Source organism: Ixodes scapularis, unplaced genomic scaffold (assembly GCF_016920785.2).
Source record: "Ixodes scapularis isolate PalLabHiFi unplaced genomic scaffold, ASM1692078v2 PGA_scaffold8__174_contigs__length_109621045, whole genome shotgun sequence".
NCBI classification, from domain to species: domain Eukaryota; kingdom Metazoa; phylum Arthropoda; class Arachnida; order Ixodida; family Ixodidae; genus Ixodes; species Ixodes scapularis.
In genome coordinates, this window is record NW_024609883.1 from 45311630 (window position 1) to 45333995 (window position 22366).

Below are 22366 nucleotides of genomic sequence, written 5' to 3' on the forward strand. Positions count from 1 at the left end.
CTTTCAGTCGCTCAATTGTGTCAGCCTGATGTTCCATTGTTGCCCTGACTGTGTCCACCTCCTGTTGTAAATCCTTCACAGCTTCCTCATTGGTCATTGCCATAGCGAGCACGGAATCGCATTTTAGGCTAAAAGAGTCAACGGTCATTTGTAATCCTTCGACCGTGCTGCGCAGTTCATCGACGGCTGGTCTTAGAGCCAGCAACTGATCCACCTTAGATGGAAGGGGCAGAAGGGTATCAACACTAGTCTTTAACGAAAGAAGCTGGTTAAGCATAGCGCTGATCGAAGCCAGCTGACTGGTAACAGAAGCTCAATCTACAAGCTCACGTCGGCGTTGCCGGAATCCTCTAGTGAGCAGTTACCAGCAGTCCCTGAGACTGTTCGGATCTCGCCGGTCCGGCAAGTGGGACATTTCCATGTTTCTCGTCTAGCAGCGCCCATTCCCGCAAAAGTCCCATCCGCTATACCGGAACAGGGTTTACCAAGGTGGTAACCATTCCGACAAGATGCACATGTCAAAAACCTTCCGTCCGCCGGCAGAGCGCGAACGCATTTGATACAATTCATTATGTTGAGTACAGTAGCTATGAAACTATATCAGAGCTATGACAATGGAAAAGTCACAATCGACTGTTTATGGCGAAAAAGGGCAAAATTGAAAGGAAAGTGAACTCTAATCTCACCTATGTCCTGTGCAGCGCTTAGCACGCGAAAACAATTCGCCACTGTAACTCCGCGCTCAGTTCATGTGGTTGTCTCGTGCTGGATTGGAGCGTCGTGTCCCACCCGTGAATCTGTACGACACAGAGATTCAATGGGTGAGAACTGTAGGTGTCTTAAAGGAGCAATGCAACAATTTTTGTACTTTGCGCAAATACCGCTTAAAACGGATCCCTAATGTTAATGACCTATGAAACACGCGTTCGTTTTTCACCCCACGCAATAGAAGTCCCAGAAAAAAATTAAAGAAAAACGAGCAGCGTTTACCCCCTCAACTCGCAGCCAGAACAAGCGGCCATGTGATCTGGAGCCGATTATATGCCGCCAGTGTTGATCATAACCACGCGCTGGGGTTGGCAAAGCGGAGGACACGCGCTGAGTTCCAGACATTGTTATGGCTCGGCTGTTGTCGTCGTTGCAGCGATTGGACACGGGTCACAACCCGAATGCTTCTCGAGCTAGCAATTGTCACGAGCCCAAGTCGAGTGCCCACGCAATGCTCGTGTCCAATCTATGAACCGCATTCAAATATCGTCACTTGGGTGTACTGCGATCCCCGAGTTACGTCATCAAATTTTGCAAAGGAGAGATTGAATGGAAATGATCGCTTTTGTCCTTGAAATTACACCGCAACAAAGTAGTTTCTCGGCCAATGGCGTTGCGTGTGAGTATCCTTGAGTCCCAGGTGTGCCAGTAAGCTCGTGTAGAGAGAAAAACATTCCAACTGAATATCGTTGCACCGCCCCTTTAAGGGCCACAATGACCTTGCCCGGCATCTTGGAAAAGGTTTCCGTATTTCTCGTTCCCGTGTCTTGTCCCGTTAGTCGATCTGAGTACTGGAGCTCATTCAAGAAGAAAGACGTAGAGCTGGGAGCGCGAAAACAGGTCGGCCGGGTAATGTTGTGGAGGCTTGACTGGGAGCCGACAGCCGATCGAGGCGATGGAGGCCTTGTAAGGAGCAATGAACGTGCCCGGGATCACAGAGGGCTTGACTTGCGTCTCGGATGGCTTGTCCACCGTTGGTAAGCTTTCTCTGCCCTGTGCTGCACACCCGTGTCACGTGCGGCGCCCTGATGTATTGGGCAGGCTGCCACGAGATGCGTCGCTCACCGTGAAATTCGTCGTGCCAGGCAAGCTCGCGCACGACGGGCGTTCCAGAAACCGAGCCGGGCGAAGACGCGAAGGCACTTAGGCCTACCTGGTACGTTGCTGTCGAGAAGAGACGTTAAGGACCCAATCTTGGTCAAAAGCGGTGCCAGTGACGACGGGGGGGGGGGGGGGGGGGGGGGGGGGGGGGGGGGACCATCAACGCCACAGACCGCTCGTTGGCGCGGGATGTCTCGATTTGAAGTGATTACGAGTAGAAACTTTTAGCGAAGTCAGAGGAGCGACAGTTCCTGGGGACTTCTTGATGATAATAATAATAATAATATTAATAATAATAATAGTGATAATAATTATTATAATTGTGATGGAAATGAACAAAGCGAGTGTGAAGTAAGACCTGCCTAAGCCACATTTTGCTTGACTGGCAGCGTCTTATAATCAGTGAAACAAGCCGCATGGAAAAGGAAACATGTAAATTCACACAAAAAATAGAATAAAAAAAGCAAACTAGTGCGCACTTTACAAACTAAAATTTCTCAGGCCTTTCTTAAGCTTGTGCTTTGTTCTTAAATTAAACGTACAAGAGGGTAGTTTGTTCAGAAATGCAGGTACATAATTACTACGAGCTCTTTTTCTACATCTTGTCGAACATCGAGGTATCTGCGGTAACACTCTTTGGGTCAAAAGAATACGAGCAGGTACATGTAGAACTCTAAATTGACTATTTCAAAAATGCATATGAACAACAGTTTCCATCCATAGTGAGTTTAAATCACATGCAATGCTTTAAATATACCATTGTCTTTACCAGGGCATAAACCAATGGAAATGTTCTTTAACAAAGAATGCAGAATCGAATTAACTCGAATTTGCCAATGGAGAGCACAATGACCATACACGGTAATACCGTAACGAAGCACACTCTAGTCTAGAGCATCTACAACAATTTTTCGAATGGATAGTGGCAGAACATATCTAGTGTTGTATAGCAAACAAGACACTGCACGAACTTTCTTACATACATGAGCAAAATGAGTGTTTCAGTTTATAGGTCACTGTCAAAGAATAAGCCAAGATGTTTTATAGACGATGTACGCTGTATAGGCTCACATGCACATGATAGACATCCAGACGCGTATGTAACCGTAAAAAGGAGGTCATATCAATTTTTTCAAAGGGTTGTGGAAACACATTAGCTGCATTTTGGATCCATTAACTGTAATTAAATTAGCTTCAAACCAGTCCATAGTTTTGATTGCCGCAGTTTTTTGGAAGACGAAAAGACATCTGAATAATTGGACGCTCTATATAAAATAGCGGTATCGTCAGCATATTGAAATAGCGAAATTGGTACCACCATAAAGAGTTCATTAACATAAATATTATATAATAATGGACTTAAGACCGAGCTAGCCCTGGGATACGCCAGCCTTGATTGAAAAGAATCCGCTTTGATATCCTCCAAATAAAACTATCCTGTAGAAAGTTTTCCAGCAGAAGTAGAAAAGAGCCTCGAAAGCCTAACTTTGTTAACAAAATGTGATGGCTAACACTATCAAATGCCTTGCGGACATCAATGGACAGTGCGCAGGCAACTTGATACCGTTCAAAAGATAAACTGAGCATGTCAGAAAAGTCATCAAAGAGCATTTGAGCATCTCGGTTTTGTGTGAATTCGTGTTGATAAGGAGATAGTAAACTGTGTTTATCTAGTAAGATATTCATAGTTGTCCATAAATGTTTTTTCTAGTATTTCAGCAAAGCAAGACAGAATGAATATAGGTCGATAATGTCCTACGTTATTTCACGCGTTTCCCTTGAATAATGGAATCACCGAAGCTGTCTCCTTACTAATGAAATGATACCATTATATATAATGTGATTAAAAATTGAAAGTAGGACAGCCCTAATCCCTTCAAAGTTTCTGCCGAAGTGATTAACTGAAATACCGTCGATACCTGGAGATGTGTTGCGCCTAGGCTAAAAAGGACTGACCTAAGCTCTGCTTCAGAAAGAAGAGGAAGATAAGCCGCGTCTAAGACACTATTGTTTAAAGTGCATGAATCTCGGTGTTGTCCTGCTATACCTGATACTCGAGAGAAAAAAAATTGTTAAAATCATTAGCAATACTCTGTATATCTGTAGAGAATTGCGAAAGAAAATAGCTATAATTACTTTCAGTGCGCTTCTTCGTACCATAGAGATTGTTGATGAGCGACCGAGCTTTTTTTTATATCAAAACGAGCGTCTTTTAGTTTATTTCTAAAGTACATGCGTTTTGCCTGACGAATCATGGCATTAACCTTATTTCTATATTGCCTAAGTTTCAACTGTAGCATAGTGTTACCGGGGGAGCGTTTTAACTGTGCCCGTGTGCACGATGTCGGGTTATAAGCATTATGCAGTTGTGTTGTGTTCGTAGTTGTTAATTTGCTATAGGTTATACTTGGCTAAGTATGAAAGATTCATTTCAACGTACCACTAAGATTTAATCTTCAAAGGACTGTTTAGTTCCGCAGCCATATCGGCTTTTTTCAAGTGGGCGTCGTCGAAGATCAGAGATCCATGGAAGATTCTGGAGAACTGGTCGTCGGGAATGTAATCATCTAGTGCTCAGATGATGAGGTCATCTGAGTGCCTTTTTATAGTGACACGTGTCGTCGTCATGAACGCTGTTAAGCGCATCCAGGCGGTCACGGTTTCGGTGTGTATAAAACAAAACGGAATCAACAGCCATAGGTGAAAAACATCAATGTCAACTTTGACGCTAATGCCCTTCGCTTTGAGCCGCTCTCGCTCGTCCTCCAATGCCCAGTTTTTCCGGGGTGACTCTTCAATCCGGACTAATGAAAGGTTCAGTCTAACCGATGAACTGGCGTGGCACTTTGATTGCATGTTTTCTATATATGAAAGTGCTGAACGCGAACACGAATAATGTGTGGCCTTAGAGACTTCGCGAGGCGGATAGATCAAGATAGAGACAAAAATATAAAGTCAACGGCCTTTGTAGTTCAGGCACTTTTTTAATGCACCTCTAAATGCCCCCTCAGTGCTTCGAGCTTTTAACTAATGTGCCCGCAGTCGCAACATTAGACTCCTACCTAACTCCTTACCCCTTGTATTCCTTATAATCCCCCATATGGGAGGGGACTACGCTGTGTTAATTTTTTATGGCTTTTTTTTTTTTTTTTTTTTTTTTAGTCTTGTGGACACAACTTTTCCATTCCCTTAAAGGGGTATTCACACCGGGGTGAGATTCCTCCCTTTGCTCTCCGGGATGCTCACCACGTAATAACAGCGTCACGCTTTTGCGCGGAGCCGCACTGACGTATGTCCCCCATCCCAGGGGATGGGGGAGCTTTTGCCCCGGCTCCACAAACACTTCCCACTATGGCGTGGCATCTCTTTGTGATTGACGGTATTTTGTTCGCGTGTCTGACTATTTTACAGATTTCGCTCAGTCAGATAGCGGCGGTGGCATCGGGATTGCCTAACTCGTTGTGACTTGCGCTGTTGAGCATGTTCGCGTGTCGTCTGATGGCGCACGTGCAGCGAAAGCTCGCGCTGCAGAACCCGCGGATCCTGGGTTCAATAGACCGATCTCACCAAGCGTTCCACGCATGCGTGACGCCGCCATAACTGTAGTTCATAGGAGGCAGACGCCAGTTCACGAGATAGCTCATGCCACCTCGTGCTCTCCTAGCGCAGATCTCCAGCAGGGTTGTCGCGCGTGCAGAAAGACTACAGCTCCCACGATGCTTGTGGGCAGCGGTGGCGTAATGAAACTAGCTGGTGAGATCGGTCTATTCCCACCCCTGCCCGTTTCGATCTGGATGAGTATTACCATAGCCTCCTCAATACTCTCAAAGCCTGGCAGTTCGACGACGGAGCCATAGAGTGCCCGGTCGCGGATTTGGAGCGCGAGGATCTGGTAGCAAAGAGCATCAAAGAGCCGTTTCTCGGGGAACCTGGACGTCATCGCACAGCTTTTACAGCGGCGAGGAACCGAAACCCATTTGTTCGCTCGGAAGAAGTGTGCTTCGGCGTCTCGCCGCAGCGGGGCGCCAGTCACGTGGCTCTCCTCTGATCCGTTGTGTGCCACTTCACTTTTTTCCATTTCGGCGACCGCTTCTCGTGGCGGTCTGCTGGGCTTTGTCAGTATATTGGAGACTATGGCATTATATATCGGAGTGCGCGGTCGTGTATCACTACTCCTTGGGCCCCAGGCTAGCAGTGGTACCGGGTCAAATTTCTTATATGCGCAGCGGAGACATCAGGCGCCCACTGAGGCTGATTCACTTCACACTCATTAAGACAAATACAGTGACAATTTCATATTTTTTCAGGTGAATCCAGCGGATACTCGAGGGCCGAGATGATGAAGCTCTTTGATGCCGACGGCAACGTGCCCCTTCACTCAGCGGTCCACGCCGGAGACATCAAGGTAAAGAGGAGAAAGCAGTGCGGAACAACCGCCCAGACGTCAATTATTAGTGAGCGGATGGCTGTGTCGTTCCCAATTTGGGAACCGCTGAGTGGCTTACCGCAGACATTAAATGCAATTACTTTCACTAAGCCGCGGTGGCATCAATCTCTCGAAATGATTGTCGCCGCCCTGTGCTCTATTGTGCATGCCAGGAAAATCCGAGTCACTTACGTAAGTTCAGTGACTTGTACTGACAAGGAAAACACGGATCCGAACCTTGTTAGCTATAACGCGCAAGCGGTGACTGCTCCATGCCTGCCAGTTCCACGACGCAGCGCAGCGCGGTCTGAGCCACTAGGTACGAAGAAAAGCAGTCCCTCACATCTGACGCTGTGTTTTAGAAAAAGCCTGCTATGTCGTGCTGGCACTAATCACTTTGAAGCGCCGTTCACACTCTTGCGACCGAGTGAGACCGAGAGAGACCAGACCGGCTTTTAAGCCTTTTGCGGCTTCTTGACCGGATGCTCTGCAGCGGAGCTGGTCCAAATCAGCCGTAAACCACGCGGATTTTGGAAAATGCGAACCTCGTTCAATGGTATCTTTGAGAAACCGGGCCATTTACTGCACGCGTAAATCAAATATCTTGTTTCGTTAAAAACATGTGGGTCTTAAATACCAGCCCTTTATTAAAAAAAAAGTAGTGCGAAACTTTTTTTTTCTAAGTTCGTGCGATTTTCGAAAGAAGCTATGCACACGGGTTTACGCCTTTACACATAACGAAACCCTATTAACACATAAGTAAAAATGAAATATTTATGTTTTTTGCTTATTCAGCTGGCTCTTTTAAAACGGCTGCTGTACTGCGAAAAAAAAAAAAAAGACCCGAAAAGTTGGACATATATATTTCAGTTAGCACCGCTGCACTCTAAAACATTTTTTGAGAGTGTTAAGATTGTGTTCCTGAACACTTACACTCATGACTCCGCACTTTAAATCCCGTTTTTAATTTTTTTTAAAGGTGCTATTGCCCGCAACAGCCTTCAGTTTTAAAGAGAGCAAAAAATATTTGAAAAAGGATGTTGCCTTTGCTGTGCGTGTTAGCGGGGGTTGTTCTAGCGACTTCAACGAATATTATTACTTGTGCCGATGCCTTCTAGTTGAGATAAACTTCTCTATCTACGAGATAATATGTCTTATATTAATTATTTCGAAACAAAGCGGCGTGCGCGTGTCATTCGTAGTTTTTCAAGGGTTCGCCTACAAATGGGCAGTTTAAATTGTCGAGTATACGCCGCGGTGGAGGAGTCAAGAGGCTCGTAATTCCGGTATCGTGTGTGCTTCTTTCATGGCTTATGGGCCTCTGACGTCCCTACGTTTGGCGCTTGTAGAGTTGTCGCATCTCGTAAATTATATCTAAGACGCACGCTAGGATAGCTAGCAACCTATGGTTAGGGTGTTCGCCAGCGTGCTATGCGCTTTGGGAGAACACCCTTGTTATAGAAGAAAGGTAAAAACAAATCGCAGGCCAGCAGGTGAATGACGTTCATGGTAACCTTGAGGCGTAGGAAAAAAAAAAAAAAAAAAAAACGGACAGAACAACGAAGTCTCTAAACACAGCTTAAAATTTATGAAACATCCATCGCTTTATATACATGTCCCAGACCCCTTTCACAATTCAAACGGCCTCCTCGACCACTACACAGTGTACCGTAACTTTCAACCTATACTAACAAGTTGAACAACCGCACGCAAAAGCACACACGCCCGAAGCATAAGGGGACACGATCCCGAACACAAAAGGTGAAAAAACAACCACAACAGCAACAACAACAACAACAAGAGGATTGCGAGAAATTCCCGCGATCCTCTCGTTGTCGTTGTTGTTTTTGTTGTTGTTTGTCTTTTGTGTTCGGGTCCGTGTCCTTTTATGCTTCGGGCGTGTATGCTTTGTGTGTGGTTGTCGGTAGAGGTTGAAAGTTAGGGTACACTGCGTAGTGGTCGAGGAGGTCCTTTGAATTGTGAAAGAGGTCTGGGACATGTATATAAGGCGATGGTTGTTTCATAAATTTCAAACTGTGTTTAGAGAATCCGCTGTTCTGTCCGTTTTTGTTTATTTTTCCTACGTCTCAGGGTTACTACGGATACCCTTGTTATCTCTGAGACCTGGTGCTTTATGCTTATCGAAAAATTTAGTGTATTAAGAAAACCCAGATTCTGCTGCAGAAGAGTTACAACTGAAACAGCCGTAATTCCTTTTTGCGAAATGTCGAGTTCTGGTTCGCTAAACAGCAGTACGGGTTGTGGGGATCTTTGCCCCCCCCCCCCCTTTTTCCACAAAAACAAACAAAAACGCATGCCAAATATTGTTTTGACGAATGCGTGACTGCTTGTTTGTGTGTGCAAGTGTAGTTTTGGCAGCATTTCGCTAAATTCCAATCTTAAATACCATCGTATAAGTATATGTCTACGCCACTGTTCAGATCATCATACGAACTTATAAAATTGAGGTTGCTTCGAATTACCAGCACTCAGTAGGGTACTTGGATTAGCTTATAAATAGCACGTATATTAATAACCATAACATAGCACGTTCACGCTTCTAAGATAAAATTTCGGAACGCGGTCTGAATTCCGCGCACTTCCCTATAGGTACACTCCGCGACAATGTCAGCGCGAAAGGGTAATCACAGGTTTTTGTTTTCCCCTCCATATCGAAGGACTGTCACCAAAACTACCATAGTTGTGGAAAGGGCTTAGTTGGGAAATTAACCTTAGTGATAGATTTCGATGCCCGCCAGTAAAATGCGAAAATGCGCGAACTCTTGTTCGCGCTGACGGTGTCGCGCGCTGTTTGTCTTGACGCTGCTCTGTTCCGGTGTAGTGTCCATACCATATTTGAGGGATGTTTTTCCAGTGTAGTGTCCATACCATATTTGAGGGATGTTTTTCCAATTATTGATTACAAGATGTAAAGCTTGTCATACATTCAATCAGAAAAAAAAAGAGGGGGGGGGGGGGTGCTTTACGAAGTGTATTGGGAAGAGAAACAGAGTCACCAACAACTTCAGAACAGAGTCAAGCTCCAATCAATTAATAAAACGTGTGGAAAATTGCTGGACATTTGTGTTGCATACGTGCAACGTTCTTGGATCCCAGACGTTTAGAGATCCGAGTTTTGCGTACGCAGGGCTGATAACCTTAATGATCTAGCAGAGCTCCCTCAGTGCGCACGGGTGGTCGAGCTCCTCCTCGCCTACCTCCCTGGTCATGTGACCCCCCCCCCCCCCCCCCCCCGTTATCCAATCAGTATCAAGCTTTGCGGTCACGCTTATCAGGCTTCACAAAATTCTGAGCACCTGGCCAGAGAACCTTCCACGTTAATAGGGAAACTGAACAACGTGCTCGCTTGATGATCCTTTCCGTGTTTTTACATATAAAACTGGTTGATATTTCGCCTACTCTTGAATTGAAATATAGGCGCGAATATTTGTTAAGTTCACTATAGTTGTTAAATTAAGCTTTTCTTGCGTCTTTTCTTTTTCCTTTAAGTGTATCGTTTGAATTTAAAAGAATCATCATTCCAGCTAGACAAACGTCAGTTTCCCCAATAGGCTTAGCAAACTTACACTCCCCGACTTCATGTAATTTGCATTTGACTGCAATAGCGATGATTGGCGAGGATTCTCAGTAAGGTCCAGTGTGTGTGCGGTGCACGGTGTGGCCCGCGAAACATGGAGGGGCCCGGAACGCTCCCCACTAAATTTAGCGGGGTTTTACTGTCACGTGAGGTCACAGTTTCACATGACGTTATACGGTATCGCGTGACCCCCAACGTTACTAGAACCCCCTCCAGTTCGTTTCCGGTCGCTTGATGCGCCATGAGAGTTTCGTTTCAAAACTGCGTGTTCCAAAGGCTCTGTACTGAGCAGCAAAAAGTACGGCGATACGCCATCTAGGCGCTGTGTTCCAAAGCATATCTATTCCATATATAGAGTATACTGCAGTTACCATAGCAGCCGTCCTCAAGACGGTGGCGCGTCGAGCGATGGGAGACGGGCAGTGACTCGTGAAGGCTAGTGGGGTACTGGTGGTGTAAGCAGCGTCTATGGGCTTAATGCGGCAGAGCTTTACCGCTTTAATGAGTTTTTGTTTGTTTGTAAATTCTCTCGCCACTAATACCAGAACAAGGAGCGACGCCCGACGTCTTCGGTAGGGAAATGCGGAGAAAGGAAATAAATTGACGAAAAAAGTTAAAAAGAAAGGTATAAGGACGTTTCTTCGAGAGGGCTGTTGCACGTCACTGGCGCCAGATGTCTGATTTCTCAAATCAAGACCGTCGAGTAAACACGGCGACGACGATTCGCACAAAAAGTATTTGTACGTCTGGAACATGTTGTTGTCGAGGGAACGAGACTTCAGCAAGCTGCAAAAGTTTTATTCATTCCTAAAAACAAAGAGTTGCCTAATGTTTCTCGATAGCGTGTTTTCGCGTCATAAATAATGTATCGAAGAATCAGACGATAGTATAAAGGTCAGAAAAACAAAATCTGAATATTCAGTCACTTAATATTTCTTGTTCTTTTTTTTTTTTTTTTCATCGGCATGAATATTTGCAGTACAACGCGAGTCGTGATACAAGGCAGAAGCACAAGAATTTGCTCCTTGAGTTCCGTTGTAAAAATATGTTTTTAAATACTCCTTTTTTCCTCGTTCTGTTTAGGAGGGGAATGAGTTGGCCCCAAGTGGTGACGGCGATTGCTTCTAACGCTTTATTTGCGAGTGCAGTGTTTTTTTTTTTCTTTTTTTTTTGTTACCAATGACTAAGCTACTCGTTAATTGTTGTTGTGTTCATTCGACTTATCGATGGTTTCTGATGTTGTCTTATCAAGCCTTGGCCCTCAAAAGTTGTCCGGCAGTATTCTCAAATAGATAGATATTACTTCAATTTTTCGAGTTATTCCAAATTCTTTTCTTTAAGGGGCCATAAACTGAATTTTGGGCTGTGATAAATTATTTTAGATTGGGATTTTACTAATCGCATCTTGCTTAAAGGGATGGTGAACCGAAAATCAAAGTTCAGAAAACAACGCGAAATCGGTAGGCTACAAATGCCACAACGTCACTCATAAAGTGGTATCTCCAACGGATCGTCGTATTTTTGTAAAAAAAGAAAAAGAAAAAAAAAAGAGCGCGCTTGTACAAGGTTAAAAAGACGCGTGACCTCGCGATTCTCATTTCCTCCTCTTTTCTCTTTGACTCCGCAAGGGTGCGGAGAGGAAAGGGGAGCGAGGCCATTTCTCCTCCTTCTCAGCTATTCTGCAATAAGATGACGTCAACATTCTCCCTCATTCGCTTCTTTATTGTCCAGAAATACGGCCATCCGCTCGAGATATGGCTATATGAGTGATGTTTCGTTGCTTATGTGGCGCCCTGTTAATTCTGCAAGCTTATTTTGTGAAATCTGAATTTCGGTTCAGCATCTCTTTTAATGGGCCAAACGAGAGTAATAGAAAGTCAAACGCCTGCTTTTCGCTGAGAAAATTTGAAAATGGAGCGTACTATCTCGTACCTCCTTTCCTTCAGAACTCAGCCTTTCCACTCTATTACAAACGCGGTACCCAAAACCCCAAAGCACGTCGGCTGGCCTCTGCTTACAGATTCGACACGAGCACTGCGTCACTCGGACGTATGTGCTCGTCAACAATTGATCCGTCGACGAACACTTGGATTCTCGGTCGCGGCCAATGAGGGCCGTGACGCACTTATCATCACTTGCGAATTACAAGTTCCCTGGTGGACTTAAACAACACGGTGGAAGCTTGTGCTAAAGCCCCTTCATGTTTCAAATAGCGCAAGATGCGTCAAATGAGAAAGAGAGAGAGAGAGAAATAAAGAGGGAGATGTAGAGATAAAAAATATTGAGCGAGACTGAGAGGTAGAAAAATAGCGAGAATGAGATATATTCAGATACAAGGAGATATTTTGATATGGATACTTCTCGTTAAAGGCCCGTTCACACATACACCACAGAGTCAGCCCTGGAAATAGTGCAGGCCTTGCTGATGCAGCGCCGACTTCGCACTATATTAGTGATACAGCGCAGATAAAGTGCTCAGTTACGTTCAAGGCAGCGCTGCTTCAGAACCGTTCCTAGTCCAGTCGATCTAGTGATGCATTGTGTGTGCGAACGGTCCTTGCTATTATGAACTTCGGGGACGAACTGAGTAGTAAGTACCTCTGCATTTTCGACTCAAATTATGGACGATTTGTCGGTGCAACGAAGTTGTCTATATCAACGAGACATGACCGCACAGAGAGATAGACGCGTATTGAGAAGTGCTGCCAACAGGTGGCGAACGCCGCGTCTTGGTATCACCGGTCGATTCGTGTCATGATAGCTGACGATTCCGCAAAACCCGAACCGACCGACGCGGAGCACGACATCTGTCGGTATCACTTCTGACTGCGCGTGCATTCTGCAAAGTAAGATTCTGCTGTTCTTTTTTTTTTTTTTTTTAGCGAAGTCATTTTTTTAATGTAAATTTTCACCACCTATTTGGGCCTTTGTAGTAAATCGCAACGCAAAACAATAAGAAACCTTTTTTCTTCTTTTTTGCGGGCCGTTTAAGGTGTTTAATGCTGAACCAAACAACTTATTGTGCATATTAAGTGGCGCACGTTCTTTCCACGTGCCAGCAGCCGCCGGTGTGCAAGAGCACACGCAACGAAATTGACGTCATAGTCCCCCAGTGAAATGTGTGGGCTTCGGGCCAAAGGAGAATAAAGACAGGCTTTTCATCTCTACAGGTAAAAGCTACGTGCTTGTCAAGCCAGTTGATCGCTTATCTTTTACACCAGACCCCACTGTGGAGATGAAAAGCTTGTCATTATTCTCCTTGCTCTCGCACCGTGGCAGCTGCTGGCTCGGGGAAAGATCGTCCGCCATTTATTATAGACACTGAAATGTTTGGTTCAGCATCCCTTTAAAAGCTGTAGAGAGAGCTCGCCCTGTAAATGTGTTTTTCGTCCAGGCTGTGAAGCTGTGCCTGGAGAGCGGCGCCCTGATCAGCACCCAGCAGCATGACCTGTCGACCCCGGTCCACCTGGCGTGCGCTCAGGGTGCCATCGACATCGTCAAGCTGATGTTCTCCTCCCAGCCGGACCAGAAGTTGCACTGCCTCACCTGCAGCGACGCCCAGCAGATGACGCCACTGCACTGCGCCGCCATGTTCGACCACGTCGAGCTCGTCGAGTACCTCGTGTCCGAGGTAGGCGTCCCATAGCGGTAGCATTTATTGTAGTCGAATTTGGAGTGACCAGTTATGATAATCTAAATTTGACAAATTTAAATGATCATAATACGCTTTTATGTCTTTTTTTTTTTTTTGGCCGGAAGAATAAAACACCCATCGCCGAACGCTCATTCTCCTAGCATAACCTAACCTACCCTGACCTAACCAAATACTAAAGTCTCAGCAATAACCGCATTTTATTCAAAAGGTATAAGTGATGCCCTGAAATTTTCAGTGGGAAAATGGCGGCGGAGAGAGGTCTCGTTAAGTGTCAATACACGAAGCTCTTTGGCGCCAGTTACCGAAAACGGGCGAAAATGGGCCCCACTTTCCCATTGAATTTTGCAGAAAGCCACTTATAACTTTTGAAGAAGATAATGGTTCGTGCTAAAGCTTTGGCATCTGGATCCGACCGCTAGCTGAACATTTGGGCAAAGAATGAGCGTTGGGCAATGCGGAATTTATTTTTGCAATAAAAACATAATGTTTTTTTGTTGTTGTTTTATTTTTTATTTGGGGGGGGGGCGTTGTATTTGCTGTACCTTGAATAAACACAAATAACGACCAAATTAACTTATGTGAGTAAAAACTTGGAAGAGAGCATTTAAATAAAGAAAGTGAAATCTAACGCTAATTATCGCAATGGATGTATAAGCTTTAATGTTAGTGTAAGAAAAGCTATGGCCCTGTTTTCAAAAAGTAGAAACTAGAATTAATATATCTGTAACGTCGTCATCTAGAATCGAAACAAAAGTTGGTGATCATTCTTTGTCGTGCCAGTCGCGCTTTTGTGAGCACTCCTAAACGTTTCTTGCATTTCGTCCGTAATTGAGTCTGGTTTATAATTTGAAGAACTAATATGCTAAAACCGTTAATTTATTTTAAACAACGAATTGGAGTTTGCAAGTGCTTCCGCCACAGGCGCGCGGTCAGAAACATTAGCTCTTACCTCTCTAAACTGTCATTATAGTGGTGTGATGCCGCTCTCTGTGAAAGAGCGCGTGTACCTCATGTGCAAATGCTTCGCGTTTCATAAAAAGATATAGAAGTATCCTGCGCATGCGTACCAGCACGGCTTCTATGACAGACGTAATTGTCCATAAACATCGATATGTGAAGAAAAGAAATCTCTCTTTGGCTTATAGCAGGGGTCGGCAACCTTTTGCTTCAGCGGGTCAAAACGCCTAAAATTGAGGACGAAGCGCGCCGGATCAAAGACCGGAGAGGGTGAAGAAAGGTGGGAGGGAAGGGAAGAAGGATGCCCCCCTCTTCTTCCTAGCTCTCCAAGGTCAACAAGGGGTTCAAAAGCCTTACCCCCCCCCCCCCCCCCCCCCCCCCCCCCAATGACGAAGCAGGGTGAACTCGGCGCTACAGACGCTCACAAATAGGGAAGCGCTGTTAAGATAAAGCGAGTGAAGCTGCATGCATTGTTAATTTTTAAGACGCTGCAGGCTTCACTTGGGCTCCCTGTTCTACTGTTGTCGTAGTTGCGGCCCACCAACTTGAAAGGCTTCCTCTCAAAATACAACTCCCCCTCACTTTTTGAGGTCGCACTGCGTTACCAACGCGTGCCGGCCAGACAAAACAAAAGGATAGCTATACACTGTAACAAAATATAAAAAAAAAAAGCTTTTGACGCTGAAAATTTAGGGCAAACGTCCACACACAAAAACTAGGCCATATTCCAAGCCGCCATTAAAATGGCCGAGACGGCGCAAGTTGAAATTCAGATGCCACGAGTAACAAGTTGGCAACGTCACCGCTGTAACGTTGCCGCTAGAAGCACGGAAGAGCATTTTAAGCGCTTCGTGTTCCTTCCTTTCGTAGCACCGGCGTACGTTGCAATTACTTTAGGCGTTTCTGCGTGCAAATATCTTGGAAAACGGGGCAGCTCATGGCGCTGAAGAGTTTTTGGAGCTCTATTCACGCCTGGTTTCAGTTCCTGAACGCCAATGCGAGCTGCTCATGTGGGCTTCCAAATGCAAGACGGAGAAACGTGAAACGCTGGTCACGTCCGCGCTACAGGTGGTCGCCCTCTGTCCGGTTGCGCCACCTCGCGGCCGCCCTTCCGTGTGTGACGTAACTTGTAGGATGCGAGCAGACGACGCGCTATGTCACAATCAAAGCACGGAGTAACTATGTTAGTTCGCAACTATGCAAATTAAAACGGGTTATTTATTAAAGTAACGCGTATAACGTTTTTGTGAGTAATCTTTCTAACAAATAACAGCGTCTCGAAGTTGCTTTTTTATTAGAAAAACTTAAAAATGTTCAAAAACAAGCCTGGAGCTTCACATTACAGCTTGCGCGGCGTGCGTCAGGGCTATTCAAAGCCTCTCTAACTCTTGTTCTTTTTTTTTTTCGGATTTCTGTAAATTTTTGTTTTTGTTTTAGAAAAAAACAACCGCATCTCCACGTGGTGAATGATGTTGATTGGGGCGAAGCTCTGGTGGTGCTTGTCTGCGTGGACGCTGAGCCGCAGCATGCTGAGCCTTTCGTTCGTTTTCATTCATGTCACGCTGCGGTCAAATGCTCAAATGCGTATATAACCACGTTCCATACCACACATTCTTTTTCTGACATGGATGGAAACGAACGAAAGGCTCGGCATGCTGCGGCTCACCGTCTACGCAGGCAAGCACCACCAGAGCTTCGCCCCGATCAACATCATTCACCACGTAAAAATGCGTTTTTTTTTGTGTTTTTTTTTTGCCTTACACGAGCACGGGAACACGTGCTCACGTACACGAGCACCCGACGCCGGACATCAGACGGACATACGTACATGGCTAGCCCCTAAGAAACTTCGCTCCTAAAAGGTTTTGCATTCACCAGAGTAATTGACGTAGTGTCTTCTTAGCTTTGAACGTGCGCACGTTGAAAAGCGCCGCACACTTGTTTTAGCTGCATCGAGCTTGCCGATACCGACGCTTCTATCCAGGTGTGACTCGACAGTTGCTGCCGAGCAAATACTCGTCAGCAACTGACGCTTAGCTCTTCCCGAATCGAAAACGCGACAAAGAAGTTTGTCACATCGCGTCTTCTGCTCAAAAGAAAAGAAGAAATTTTCATAAATCCTGAAATTGTCGGCCATGCCCGGCGAATTCGGGCTATTGATTAATTTGTTCTATCCTATTTTACCAAGAATTGTTTACAAATTTAAAATCGCTCGCCGAGGAGCGCATCACGCATATGCGCATTTGGGTTCGCATTTTCGAAACATACTAACGGTAGTAATTTATAGCAGGTATATTCCTCATTTTCTAGGACGCTGAAGTGTCACCGACTTACAAGATTACTTCGATCGCGAGGGGGTCTCGCAGTGTCACCGACTTACAAGATTACTGGGATCGCGAGGGGGCTCTTTTGGTAGCGTGTCGGGGGCCGCATAATATTTCCTCTCTGGCCGTGGGTAGCGCCATTTTGAGAGCGAGAGAGAAAAGGGGAAAGGGCTACCGGCGCTTTCCTCCTTTCTGATTGTGTCGAAGGTGTGGAAGTCCCGGATGAGAGGCTTGGCCGGTGTTGGGCGTCTGCGGTGCCCCAACTTCGTTCGCGCTTTCTTCTACGTTTCAAACTCCCAAACTTAATTAGAGCCATGGTCTTTAATGGCGACAGTCCCCCGGTCATCGGGACACCATTGCTGGGTGATAGGGTGCACGAATAACGACACAAAGCGTCGAATACTGTCCGAGGACCTATGTAGCTTGCATGGAATCCGGCAAGGCAAGTACGGCTGGAATGTTTTTAAGCTCCATTGCTTTCCGCATGACTGGAAATGATGAACCATTTATACATTTTTGCTTGCAATAGGCCTATTTCAACGTAGCCGCTTTTAGTTGTAATCAACAAACGATACACGAAACGGGAACCTCAATTAACATTGTAGACGCCCGGAGCTGCTACATATCGTCTTGCTGCGCTGTTTTTATCTTCGTGCCCCTGTTCATATATTTCCTTGTGAATGAACGACGAAGACGCTCTAGATGTACTTTTATCGAACCTCAGAAAGCCTCGAAGCAGCCACGAATTATTTTACTATTTGATGCAATATTTTGAGTACTCACCTCCAATTTCTAATGCTGGCACGTTCGCTGCCGCTGGCGGATGCCATGACTCGAACAAACAAACGTGCGCACTGGGCTCGAAAACGCAGATCGCAACACACGAGACGTTCCCTGCAGCGACTATCAAGCGCCCCAAAGCGCCTTAGTCAACGGAAACAACCCACCAGCGGCACTCCAAGGAGCGCTTTTGCCGGCTCTCTGGTATCACGCAGGAGATCGCGATTAAAAAAAGAAAAAAAACAACAACAACAACAATAGAACTACGTTTTCAACAATTTCCAGCCTCACCCGGCGGCGGAAATAAGCCTTCAACTAAGTGTTGTAGATGATAAAATCGATTCAGTCACCACTGCAAATTATCACTATTAAGATAAATTCAGTTACGAAATTTTACAAGTTGAAACAGCAGTTATCATGAGAAAACTCGCACGCACATTGCGAGCGTACCCCATGTTCATCGGCGGTACAGCGTTCGGTGCGCGCTCCATTCACGAAATGTTCCGAGCGAAGTCGAGAGGATGGCGTTGAGGAAACGCCTTTTCGGTTTACGGACGCAAGTAATCCACTGCCTCCGGAGACAGGGGTCATGTGGAAAGCGATGGAGTTCAAAGACATTGCAGCCGCTCTCGCCTTGCTGGATTCCTTGCAAGCTACATATGTCCTCGGACAGTATTCTATGCTCTCTGTTTTTATTCGTGCACCATATGACCCAGCAATGGTGTCCCGACGACCGGGCGACTGTTGCCATCGAAGCCTCTGGCTTTAATTAAGTTTGCGAGTTTAAAACAGAAAAGAAAGCGCGAACGAAGTTCGCGCACAGCAGACATCCAACACCGGCGAAGCCTCTCATCCGGGACTTTCACTCTTTCTACACAATCAGAAAGAGGGAAAGCGCCGGTAGCCCTTTCCCCTTTTCTCTCTCGCTCTGGCCGCCGCCATTTTGTGAACCGAGCGACCCCTATCAGCCAGAAATTTCTGGCACCCGCCTGAGCTGTGGAAACCCGGTCAGCGTGACTCCCCACCTGCATTTTGCATTCGGAGTTCGCCGGCTTTCCTTGGAAGTTTTTGCTTTATTCGCCTGTTTAGGATGCTTACCCTTTGTATGTTATCTTCTACTGTGAGAACCAGGGAATACCAGGGCTCGTAGCCCGCTCGGCCTTCGCAGGAAACGAACGAAGAGAGCGAACGTCAAGCAGCCCGCTACGCAGGCAGTTCGACGCGCTTGGAGGATTATTTCCGTCGAGATAATCTCCAAAAAGCCTTCCAGGCTGTGTTTCGGGTCTTCGAAAAAACTAGCTGATAGGGTCGGGTCCGGGGTGTGGCGACGGAATAAGCACGTTCGTTCACTTGCTATGAAGCTGTGCAAAAAAGCAGCTCTCTTCTACATGTTCCCCAAAACACGCCAGATTCCGTCCGATCGTCGTGAAGTGACTATCGTCGACACTGTATATCGGATATGCTGTTATTTGAGACCTTTCTCAAATCCTGTTCGGATAACGCGGCACCGAGGGGTACGTACAATATATTTTTTGTTCGATTGATGAGACTCATTGAATTTTATGTTGTGGGCGGAGAATATCCATGCAGTACGGATATCCTGTGTGGTCAAATATTTTGACCTTTATAGATTGACACGGCTGAGTGTACGGTGCCGTAAAAGAATGAGCATAAAATGAAACAAACATTCCAGTTGCATTTGTTCTTTCGCGCACGGACTCACCAAAACAGCTTTCATTTCTTCGTTTTTGTTCCCAAAAATAAAGCACTGCTTTCTTAAAGACCTCTATAAATTATGCTCGCCACAGAACACAAGATAAAAAAGAAAACGCGGCAATTCAGCCGCCACCAGCGTCCGGAATGGCGCCAACGCAGGCTGCCACAGCCTACTGACGAGAAACTCCACAGCTCAGCGCAGTCGGGCAACACTGACGTACCCTCTCAAAACCAGGGACATGCACTGTAAATCGCTTCGTTCGAGACTGCCGCTGGAAAGGTCTATGGCTTAAAAAATGCTGCTTTGAATCTCAGTCATATCTGTTATACGGATAAATTAAAATTTATAATGCACTAGAGCGTTCCTTTAAACAGAAAAGGGAAGACTAGCGAAAAAACAAATGGGGAAAAAAAACAAAAAAAACAACAAGCGAGCAAATTGTGGTTTCGGTTTCTGTTCCGTCACATTCACCACACGCTGATGACATCTTGTCCTTTTGTATCAAAATAACTTAGAGAATAATTCAAACAAGTTATCCTTCATCTAGAAAAGATCAATGGCGTTTTCCAGCGAAGTAGAAGTTTTCATATCTTTTGATGTTCGTTGATTATCTGACTAGAGCCATTACCCATTACTGCCATCACTATCCAATCCGATCCAGGACTGCTGGCGCCATGGACAAGATCGCCATGGATTTGAATTTCTGTGTTCGGTGTGTTTTGGAGTTCGATTTACGACATTCGGGGCGTTGTAGCCTGTATTCGTTTGTGCATCTTTCAAGAATATGCCTCGACCTTTCCATCAGCAAAATGACAACTCGCTGTAGTTCCCAGAGTTCTTTTGAATGCCTACTGATCATGAACTGCCGTACGTACCCATCCGGCCCACATTTATTTGCTACCCTTATCATAGCGATCGTACTTTAGCGTAGTTTTTTGCTTCGTTTATAATCGGGGAAATGCCGATGCGACGGACGCAGGGAGCAAGCATGACGGCCACAGACAAGGAAGGCCGATCCGTGATCCTTCTGGCCGCCGCCCGCGGTGCCTGGAAGACGGTCACGACGCTCCTCACCCTCGGCGCAGACCTGACGGTGAAGGACAACCTGCGCCGGAACCTGCTGCACCACATCGTCCTGAGCGGCGGATGCCTGGATGACTTCTACAACGAAATCAACGAGGTACTGCCATCATCGCGATCGTATTGGCATGCAAACGAGAAGCATTTGCTTATGACACTTGGCGCACTTTAAAGGGACGCTGACAGGGTATTTACGCTCGCCGAGGTTTTTAGTTGTACCTGACATATGAGAGCCCAACTACCCAGAACAGAATTTGCGGCTCGAAATTCGGTTTATTTCCGCCCGAAAACCGCCGATCGAGAACTGGCCTGTTTGAGTCGCGCTCACTCTCTTTTCCGTGGTCACGGGCCGTTTTCTTAGGTTTCGACGTGACCACCAAATTTAATCAAAGTCGTGGGTCATTGATGGCACACAGTCAGTATTAAAAGTAGAAACCAAAATATGAAACCTATTCTTTGTGGCTTCCAGAAAGCTGCAAATACGTTGATTAAAAAAAAAAAAAAAAAGGTAGCACAGACAACTGGAAACATTCTGTGCGTTCACTGCATAATTCTCAACGTGGCACCGTTTTGCGTATCATGGGACCACAGTCGGGGGACTAGCGGATGGCAGCGGACGACGGGCGTTGGACCTCTACTTAAGAACTGTCGTTCACAGTACCGGCGAATTCTGTCTTCCTTCGAAAGAGAAATTTTGAACCGATCAAAAGAACTGATATTCATCCCGTACGACACGCCCGACCAGCAAGCCGATTGCACGAGGCGTCGCCGAGCTGTCGTCCCTTGTGGCTGAAGACATCGCTCGCTCAATCAACAAGCACTAAATGCGTACTTCGAGTTGAATACGCATGCGTACGGTTTCTTTACTGGATGTGAATGTGGCCAATGCGTGGTGCTGCCCGACTTCAAGCCGGGAGTGCATGTATTGAAGGGAAATCGGCAGAAAACTTCCGGCATACAGTCTACCCATTGTATTACTATGCATTATTGAGTTTCTTCAGTAGCTCAGTGGAAAGACGTCCGCCTCACACGCAGAGGGCACGGGTTCAATCCCTGGTGTGGGTGTACCTTTTTTTTTTTTTTTTTGACAAGCATTTTGCAATGTTTACATTTCATTGTTTACCATTATCACTGAAAAAAACAATTGCTTTGGACGATACATCGCTGAAATAAGTGGTATGGGATTCCATTTTTGACACCTGTGAACCCAATGTAGTCACTTTCCACAAAATGCAAGGAGCATATGAATCGAATAGCGTCTGCTTTCCGAGCTTCGCGTAACTGTTCTACAGGAATTGAAGCCAGCCATTGATACCGACCCGGTGATCTTTTGGAAACTTCTGCACTTTGCTGCACAATGCCACTTTCAGATGCAGGACATGGGAGGCAACTCTTCACGCAACATCTTGGGAGTATTCTTTTCGGAGCCGATCACGGGAATTCACCACGGCACTCGGGCACTTACAAGTTACTACTAATTGCCAACACTTAAATGTACAAAACAACTCATCTTGAAGTACAGAAGAGCGAGCAGAACAAACATAACTGCAAAGGAATCGCATGGCGAACAAACACATTTCGTCTGCTACGTGCGGGGAGAAAAAAAAAAAAAAAACCCGCACGGTTGGGTGTAGCCACTTGATTTCCGCCACTCACTCTATCCTCTCCACTTTACCGTGCGGTGCGGGAGTTTCAGTTTCGAGCAGTTACGTTTTTTGGCTTTATTAAAAAAATGTGTGACTCTGTAGCAAAATATTAATTGGTTAGTATTTCGACAACCATAAGGAATCGCCTGACAAAAAAGAAAAAAAAAAATTGTGGGGGGTGTCAGTGTTCCTTTAAGGCTTTAAGCTGCACCTCAGTTTTAGAATCCTTCTTTTCTTTTTTATTAAAGCATAGAATGTGTTTTGTTAGCCAAATTTCATGAAAAACTGTTACATTTGATTGACACTAGCCTGAC

General features: G+C 45.7%; 1 protein-coding gene across 1 annotated transcript in view; it reads left to right on the forward strand.

Annotated features, from left to right (window-relative positions):
- The window catches only part of LOC8036046 (transient receptor potential cation channel subfamily A member 1), a 112469-nt gene that overhangs the window by 52984 nt on the left and 37119 nt on the right, over positions 1 to 22366 (forward strand). Inside the window, exons 5-6 of the mRNA XM_040502442.2 lie at positions 13288 to 13524; positions 20306 to 20506. Coding sequence (XP_040358376.1) covers positions 13288 to 13524; positions 20306 to 20506 — 438 coding nt within the window. The remainder of the gene's footprint in view (positions 1 to 13287; positions 13525 to 20305; positions 20507 to 22366) is intronic.